The sequence below is a fragment of the Salvelinus namaycush genome, chromosome 36 (assembly GCF_016432855.1).
Source record: "Salvelinus namaycush isolate Seneca chromosome 36, SaNama_1.0, whole genome shotgun sequence".
Taxonomy (NCBI): domain Eukaryota; kingdom Metazoa; phylum Chordata; class Actinopteri; order Salmoniformes; family Salmonidae; genus Salvelinus; species Salvelinus namaycush.
The window spans coordinates 9,189,207-9,198,607 of record NC_052342.1 but is presented as its reverse complement, the minus strand read 5'-3'; the positions used below and the strand labels follow the sequence as shown (position 1 = coordinate 9,198,607).

At 39.8% G+C, this 9,401-nt stretch overlaps 1 protein-coding gene across 1 annotated transcript; it reads right to left on the bottom strand.

Annotated features, from left to right (window-relative positions):
* Positions 1-283: 283 nt before the first annotated feature.
* On the bottom strand, positions 284-9,212 carry LOC120030691 (palmitoyltransferase ZDHHC21-like). The gene is made up of 8 exons (XM_038976140.1): positions 9,146-9,212; positions 8,408-8,572; positions 8,223-8,321; positions 7,966-8,077; positions 7,459-7,597; positions 6,967-7,083; positions 4,192-4,235; positions 284-3,903 (listed from the first exon to the last, which is right to left on the bottom strand). The coding sequence occupies exons 2-8, from the start codon at positions 8,559-8,561 to the stop codon at positions 3,759-3,761; spliced, it is 810 nt and encodes a 269-aa protein (XP_038832068.1). The 5' UTR covers positions 8,562-8,572; positions 9,146-9,212; the 3' UTR covers positions 284-3,758.
* Positions 9,213-9,401: the final 189 nt, after the last annotated feature.

The window sequence follows — 9,401 nt, the reverse complement described above, 5'->3', positions numbered from 1 at the left end:
ACATTGTGTAAAAACAGTGCCTGACTAAAATGAAGGGTCTGTTAAATGTATCCCCCTTAAAGTTTTTGGGGTGGAGGACTTTGCTCCAACCCTACTCTAACACCTGACTGAGCTAATAAAGGTCCTGATGAGTAGTTGATTAGTAGTACCAAATGTGTTTTAGCAGGGTTGGTGCGAAAGCCTGCACACCCAGTAGCTCTCCAGTAGGAGGGTTGGCCACCTATGAGGAACATTAATTAGCAAGTAATAACAACAAAACACATTTAAGAACTTAGTTCCAGCATTTATTTAGTAAATAATCATGTGTATTGGCAGCATTCATATTCCCATGATTAAAACAATGTTTTTTCCCCTAATTGTCAAAGAAAATGAATATAATTATAACCTGAGACACAGAAAATAACCAACATGTATCACATTAACTTTAAATTCGGTCTTCCTAAAACAAATTTGAACTGAACAATTTTTTAAAAGCTCAAACTGAATTTCAAGTCATTTAATTCCATCAGTTAAAAACCTTTTTTAAATCGACATTTTTCCCTGAAATTGATTCTCAAATGGACAATATTAGGCCCAAATTGATGTTCAATTTCTTATGCCATATCTGTAAGTTAACTAAATGTTAGAATTTTCAGAATATAGGTATTATGGGTACAATAAAAAACAGTAATGGTTTGTAGGTAATGTAAAATGTAGGTGGCTATTTGAAATGCATGTGTATGCGAGGCAATGTATGTGAGGCATACCAACATCTTAAGAGACATTCCCTTTAAATATATATATTATGTTGAGTATACAGACGTCTACATTATATTTAAGTTATGGAGATACATTTCAATTGAACTCAATGAAATTCAATTCCATCTTATTGCAACCTCTTGAGGACAAAAGAGTCTTAAGCTTCAAGCCTCTATACATTCTAATGCATCCTCAAGTCAATCTGATGTCAGGTTGGAGCCCAATTCATTACACAACAGTCAGGAATATATGTATGATATATGCACAACACATTTATGATCTACTGTATATATGCATTATTCTTAATTACATTGAGAAAGAAAAGATGCTGCAGCAAAAAGGCCTAACGAGAATCATTTAGCCAAATGCATGAGTCAGCACAACATTGGTATTTCAAGCTGAAATCTCAAACTGTAAAATATTGGTGTTCTTACATGTAAAAATAAATATGTAAACAACAGGTAATGTAACCTGAACATGCATGTGTCAATTACATTTATTCAATTTTTTTAAATAGACGTATGCTGCAACTACAAGACTCAATACAGATGTAGGATCTTAATTTGATTACCCAGTTGCAGGAGAACTTTCCTGCAATGGAGAAAATTGTATTTGAGGTTTTAAAAGGTTTCTGAAGTTTGTAATTTCCACTTTGACGTTTCAGACCTGATTTTTCCTCATGAAAAATGTATCAATTCAACAAAAACGTCAATTAATTATAATCCACATAATTCACGTCCTGTTGTTGCAGGATAATTGTTCGTGCTGTAGCAAATAGGGTCAAATTAAGATCCTACATCTGTATATGTGGACTCTCCTTCCTAGTATATTTGTAATTTAGCATAGACACTCATCTAGAGCCACTTATTCAAAGTTAATTATAATAAGGGGGCTAAAGAACCAAATAAAAAAAGCCTTGTAAGTAGATCTATGTTAATGGCTATGGCAAAGGTTCATGGCAAATTCCTTACTAAAATAAAAAAGTGCTAAATTCAAATATCATGGGATGTAATAAAGTGCTGATTTCAGTAGCACGAAGTTGAATGATTACAGAGTTAGTGGTACATTACATTATATAGTGTCATAAGACAATGGAGCATCCATCACGAGTGATCAAGTTAGGAGGGGGATAACGTTTAAGAAGGTGAGGGCTGGGGAGTGTAGAAGACACACATGAGAACAGCAGGGGACCTAGCATCAAGCCCGGTGGGATACCAGTTGATGTAATGAGGATACAGCTTCTCACCAAGGTCCTTTTTAGACTTAAAGTTGATGTAGTGTTAAAAAATATTTTTGTACATACATCTACGGTTTAAGACAGTTGGTGGCACTCCTATTGGTGACGAGCCATTGACAAATATTTCAAGTCTAAACGAAAAACATGTATTTTGTATTATTGTAACATTAACATTCCCCATATATGATGCATCCTATATGATGAAGGAAGTAAAGAGTAGAAAACATACTACAATGTCAACCAGGAAATTCAAATTAAAGACCCTATTGTTATTACAACAAAAAAAAGATTCCAGCGTCCACTGCCATTTACGACCAATCGAGGTACAGAAAAGGAGAAACTAGAAATATGACGGACAATTTACAGCAGCTTTCCCCAAATTCAACATAAGAACAAATCAACATCAATCAGTGCCTACTCACTCACATGTACAGTGTTCTGAGACTCCACTAGGTCTCACATTAGGTACAGGAGACTCAACGTTATTATCATACATTCAATTCATTAAAAATAATGATCAACTCAACAAGTGATGAGAACATTGAAATAAAAATCAAGAAAACTTAAAAGAGGAGTAATTCTTCAAAGAATTCTACAGCATGTGTATATTGAAAAAATGTGGAATGTGTACAAAAAAATATAGAGGTAATATATCAGTGCATATGCACAATGTTACAGCCAAGTGTACAACAACAGATACATATAAATACAAGTATTTGGTATAGCTTGAAATAAATATTGATACAATCCACTTGTTTCACTGTGACTCCCCATTGGGCCATTTTTCATATCATCTTCATTGGTAAGGTTAAATAATTTGGCAATAGACAGTGTGGAGGTTTGAAAAAGTCTCAAGCAAAAATAGTGTTTTATAACGGATGACTTTCTAGCATTGTGAGATGTTTTTAATCATGGATATCTGTGAAAGTTCAGCACTTCTGTGGAAATGTTGTCTAATTGATAGTAATGAAAGTGGAACACAAGACATTACCGCTGTGAATGGAAAATAAGTCATGGTTGGTTACTATGTAGTTAAAATTAAGGTGTTACTAGTGGTAAATATTTTTTGTAGGAGCATCTTTAAAAAAAATCTTTAAAATAAATATGAGTATAAACAGTAAAGCAAAGGAACCCTTGAACCATATAATTCTGGAATGCAGTTAAATTATGGTTCTGCTCTACAATTTAGCAATCCATAAACCAACTTGCCCACCACTTGATAGCCAACTTCTTCCCAAAATTATTACTTATAAAGCCTTCTGTAAAAAGTGTGTATCCACACCATTTGGGTGACTGACTAAAAGTGTCATGGCACAAATTATAGAAAAATTAGGCTGTGTATTGGGTACAGAGTTAGGGTTAATATTTAGGGTCGTTTGAAGGTCTACATGGCCCTACAATCAACTTGAGGTTCTTAGTGATTTCCTTTTGAGTTTCTCTCAAAAGCAATTTCCCTTTAAAGTGGTTTCCGCAGTGGGACAATAGAGCACAATGGAGCCCCTAGTAATGATTAGAAAGGGGACTAGGTTGCACTTGGTAACATGTCCTCGACTCTTGCAGAAGTTTGTGATCCAGTTCAGGCACTGTCAATCCTACGTCCTATAGAGAAAGACAAAAAGACTGTGTGTATCCACTGGCCAACCAAGACTACCACCGAGCTTAGATGGCACAAAACAGGGAGGTGAAGGCAGGCGGGGGGTGCTGAAAGTGTGCACAGTGTATTCTCTGTCAGAGATGGCAGCCTATCGTCTGGTTCGAAGTGGAACAGAGCTCCTTCACTTATCTACACGTGAGTGCGGAATTGGTGGGGAAAGGTCAGCGGTTGCCTGCTCCTCAACGGGATGAACCACAGGACTTTCCAGGTAGTGCCAAACACCTCAGCCAGAGTCCGCTGCCAGGATTCCTTTGACCCACCACCAGCCCCGCCACTGTGAAAGAGAAAGGAAAAATAATGTGCACAAGCATGCAAGTCCGAATGGTCCCTAAAGAGAAAAACAGAGGTCCCAACACTAACTCTTGTGGAACACCAAATTCAACGAAATGGTACTGAGATGATTTGTCAACTAGCAGGCTGGACAAATTGTTTCTATTCAGATAAGTAAAACATGAAACTGAAGAGGCTGTCCACAGAGCCCAACAAAGTCTGCAAGTACTAAGAGGATTTTCTTGTCCCTTGTATCAAAGGCAGCACAAAGGAGCAAAACCATTGTACTTACATTTTATTTGAGAAGTTAGCCATTTTCTCAATGGTGGTGGTGTCCTGTTAGGGGGTCACACAAGAGGGAAATAGTTTAAACAGTGAACATATTTGAGTAGTTTGCATGATCACAGACTGCCCTGGAACATTTATTTGCATTAATTAACAGGATGTGTGCTACTTAGCCAGGTAAACCTCTTCAAGTGGAGGCCTTACACACAAAGCGATTCACCAAACAGAAAACACACCAAATGCAAATGAGACTTTTTTTAAATGAACCTTTATTTAACTTAGGCAAGTCAGTTAGGAACAAACTCTAATTTACAATGACGGTCTACCCCGGCCAAACCCTAACCTGGACGACGCTGCATTAATGCACCTGCCCACCTGTGCGGATTTCCAAAGGTTTCCAAAGTCAAGATGTTTTCTGAAAAGGACCTCGATCTGTTTAATCAACAATCAAAACACCTAACTATTACATGACTCTGCGTTTACTGTACATTTGTAACATATTGTTATCATCTTATTCCTGTTAGCTTGTTTTCTCGGTTAATAACAAACAACTGACCAACATCCTGCCATTGCCCTTCCTCCTTACCATATGTTTTGTTGTATTAAAATAGCCAATAGCTTCTGGTGGCGTACATCTATACATTGAGAGTTGGAGGTGTAGGGATTTGTCCAATCAGCAAATCTTTTACTAAGCCTGTTCACAGGTCTGTGCAACAACAAGACGAGTGAGTATTGGACTAACCAGGCCTTCCTAAGCTGCGAGAAGAACCCATGCTTACCTACAGGGACAATAATGGCTTAGCAGTCCAGATGGTTTTAGTCAGCTGGGCTCACATTTAAGCTTTTAAGTCTATTGCACCTTGGTGTTGGTTCATTACATCCTGTCAATCCACTCACAGAGGTTAAAGGTGAGGGCTCATCTAGGTCATGACAGCCAAGGACACAGTAAAGTTTACAAACACATCCTAATATTCCAACTACTTCGAGAGCAATAGGTAACAATCTGGTCTAAGTGTGGATACACTAGTCACATACCCAGGGAACAGAACTGAGGCTGAATGGCATACATCAGTAAACAGTGCATAACATGCTACTTTGACATACAGTGCATTCGGGAAAGTATTCAGACCCCTTGACTTTTTTCACATTTTGTTATGTTACAGCCTTATTCTAAAATTTCTTCAAATCGTTTTTTCCCCCTCATCAATGTACACACAATATCCCATAATGACAAAGTGAAAACAGGTTTTTAGAAATATTTTCAAAGTTATAAAATAACAACAGAAATACCTTATTTACATAAGTATTCAGACCCTTTGCTATGAGACTCGAAATTGAGCTCAGAGGCATCCTGTTTCCACTGATCATCCTTGAGATGTTTCTACAACTTTATTGGAGTCCACCTGTGGTAAATTCAATTGATTGGACATGATGGGGCGGCAGGGTAGCCTAGTGGTTAGAGCATTGGACTAGTAACTGAAAGATTGCAAGTTCAAATCCCCGAGCTGACAAGGTACAAATCTGTTGTTCTGCCCCTGAACAGGCAGTTAACCCACTGTTCCTAGGCTGTCATTGAAAATAAGAATTTGTTCTTAACTGATTTGCCTAGTTAAATAAAGGTAAAAAATATATAACAAAAATTTGGAAAGGCACACACGTCTATATAAGGTCCCACAGTTGACAGTGCATGGCTGTCAGCTGGCTGCCTGGCCAAACTGAGCAACCGGGGGACAAGAACCTGATGGTCACTGACAGAGCTCTCTGTGGAGATGGGAGAACCTTCCAGAAGGATCTCTGCAGCACCACCAATCAGGCCTTTATGGTAGAGTGACCAGATGGAAGCCACTCCTCAGTAAAAGGCACATGACAGCATGCTTGGAGTTTGCCAAAAGGCAGCTAAAGGACTCTCAGACCATGAGAAACAAGATTTTCTGGTCTGATGAAACCAAGAGAACTCTTTGGCCTGAATGCCAAGCGTCACGTCAGGAAGAAATCAGGCCCTGCTCATCACCTGGCCATTACCATCCCTACGGTGAAGCATGGTGGTGGCAACATCATGCTGTGGGGATGCTTTTCAGCAGCAGGGACTGGGAGACTAGTCTAGATTGAGGGAAAGATGAACAGAGCAAAGTACAGAGAGATCCTTGATGAAAACCTGCTCCAGAGAGCTCAGGACCTCAGACTGGGGCGAAGGCTCACCTTCCAACAGGAAAACAACCAAGACAACACAGCCAAGACAATGCAGAAGTGCCTTCGGGACAAGTCCCTGAATGTCCTTGAGTGGCCCAGTTAGAACCCGGACTTGAACCCGATCGAACATCTCTGGAGAGACCTAAAAATAGCTGTGCAGTGACACTCCCCATCCAACCTGACAGAGCTGGAGAGATCTGCAGAGAAGAATGGGAGAAACTCCCCAAATACAGGTGTGCCAAGAAGACTCAAGGCTGTAATTGCTGCCAAAGGTGCTTCAACAAAGTACTGAGTAAAGGGTCTGAATACTTATGTAAATGTGATATTTCCGTTTTTTTTATATATGCATTTGCAAAAATGTCTAAAAACCTGTTTTTGTTTTGTCATTATGGGATATTATGTGTAGATTGATGAGGGGGAAAAAAATATTTAATCAATTTTAGAATAAGGCTGTTACGTAACAAAATGTGGAAAAAGAGAAGGGGTCTGAAGACTTTCCGAATGCACAGTATAACAACAACTCTGATATTTACCTGACCACAATTTTCTGACCACAATCTGTAATGAGAGACAGTAGAGAGATTTGACTCACTGTCAGGATGCCAGCGAGCTGAGTATAGAAAAGGCTGCTCATGCCTCCGAACATCACCAGACCCATGATCGCAGACACTCGTATCAGGGCGAGCTCATGACGTGCAGTAAACGCCTCCTATGAGAGAACAACCAGAAGAGGCCAAAGTCAACTTCACAGCACCATGCACATACCCCCGTCCTCCTTTCACACATTCAGCATACCATCTCCATTCAAATATTAATCATCAAAACATAGACGGGAGAGTGCTTTTTATGCGTCTAACAGACAGGGATCTGTAAGAACTTGATACCATACTTTCCAAGGAAATAGTCAAATCTTGACTTAGAAGGTAATCAAAAACTGTGACGAAATGCTTCCTTGTGATCGCTTTTACCAAATAGAACCAAGTCATGATTCAAACCATGTAGGGTTCTGTCCGGGGGTGATAAATTCCTTGAATTAATGCTAGTTCAGTGTTGATAAGGCCTCACTTTTCATTCTTGACTTTACCTGGTCCAATGTGGTTAAGGGCTGGAAGTAATAGTACTGGCAGAAGTCCAGAGCCAGGGTGAACAAACTGAGGACCTGTGTGTAAAAACAGAGCTGCAAAAAGAGCCAGTGGTTGTCCTCCCCTACACAATTATTGATCCTGCCAGGAGACAAGAGGGAGAAACGATACATTTTACAGGACTGCTCATAGGCCTAGTTACAAGCTAGTCAAATATCAAGCAGATTTTCCTAAGAGGATAAACTTTTTTTAGGCATAAACCGTTCAATTAACTGTCTATTGCTTTTAGCAATGTGGCAAATGGCAATCCTGGGGGTGCTGCTAGAGAAGAGGTGCAGTGTGGGATGTAAATACTGTACAGGCGGCCCCATCTCTTGGCCAGTTCGAGGAAAGACTATATCACCATCAGCTCTTTGAATGCTACACAAAATTCAAAATTTCCCCCCACAAAGAGCTGCCCTGTATAGCTGAATCTCCTAGGGGAGTGATAGAAGTGTCTGAAGCCTTACCATGGACAGTGGTGGTCCATTCTACGTACACAATGACCACAACGACTGCAGTGGTGGGACCTTTTTGGTCTCATCATGTTGCACTTGCTACACATTTCCCACTGCTCTCGCTCTGAAACAAAGTAACAAAAAAGGTCTCCGTGTCATGACTGACCATGTCAAATGATATACTTTTGTCATATAAAAAAAACTTATATCAGCGGATCTTCTATCTGTATTCATGACACAGAGGGAGAGGCTGTGGAATGCCACATTACCTGAGTGAGGGATGTGGGGGTCGGTTGGGAGTCTGCCAGGGTCGGCTGTAGAAGCTCTGAAAAGTGCTGCCATACAGAAGGCTGATGCTGAGTAGTAACCTAGGAGGAGAGGAACAGGATGACTATAGCAGTAAAAGTCTTTGTTTAGTCAGAAATAACTCCTGGTCTGTGGGATTGATACTCACTGACAACCAAGGCCCAGTGGATATGACCCTCATAGAAATGTGGCAGCAGCACCAACTTGGGGACGAAGAAGGAGTTGTAGAGCCAGATGGCCAACACCACACTGATGCAGAACCAGCCCATGGGGTCCACCACAAAGTGCAGCCGAAGCTTCATGGTTCCTGTGACTTGGGGACACAGAGAGACGAAGTGTCATAACCTTCCCTGGAGGAAAAGATATGGATATGCCCATTGGCAGCTTATGATCAGGGTTAATCAATAGGTTAGGTTGCACTTGTGAAGGTCTTACTCAATAAAAATTGAGCTCATAGTCAACGTTATCTCACTTTCTCATTCTCTTCTGATTCTTATCGGATGCCTGTGTACATCATGAACCAATGATGACATGTTAGTGTGCACCTCCCACCCATAAGTCACATTATGATACACATACACACACACAATAATGCAATACATTCTGATTGTACCATAACATACTGACACTTTACTAACTAGCAAAATATTTTCTGAAAGTAGTCCATGTCAAGCATACAAGGTAGACAGTAGACACATGAAAAATATATTGATTGCTGGCGAGCTTTTCTGACAGGTAGCTAGCTAGCTACGCGCGGGCTTGGTCTTTGTAGATAGCTAGCTAGAAGTAACAGATCACAATGTAGCTAGCTATCACATGACTTTAGTTCCTCCACCTACACGTCAAGCTGGGGATATGTATTCCTAAAATTCAGAGGGTTACCCACTTATTAGTACTGTCTTTTCCAATGAGTCCACCGGTTCAGTTCTTAGTGGGTACTTCCGTGGAGATGCCGCAAATGAAATATTCTGTGACTGTGTTATGATTTGTTGTCAGAAAGATTAGTCCTGCTGCCACCTACTGGAGGTGCGTTCGAACTTTTTTTGTATAATGTATTTTTTTGTAAGCCAAATAAAATATTATTCTGGTAGTGTTATTTGTATGATTTATCTAATATATATATATATAATTGCAAAAAATAA

Bases quoted from the DNA above. Each gene is read 5' to 3' on its own strand.
- LOC120030691 (XM_038976140.1), bottom strand. From the start codon at position 8,561: ATGAAGCTTCGGCTGCACTTTGTGGTGGACCCCATGGGCTGGTTCTGC. The intron at 7,598-7,965 runs GTAAGGCTTCAG...GTCTCCTGGCAG, and splicing joins ATGGACCACCACTGTCCATG to GATCAATAATTGTGTAGGGG. The intron at 7,084-7,458 runs GTAAAGTCAAGA...GTTCTCTCATAG, and splicing joins CCTTAACCACATTGGACCAG to GAGGCGTTTACTGCACGTCA.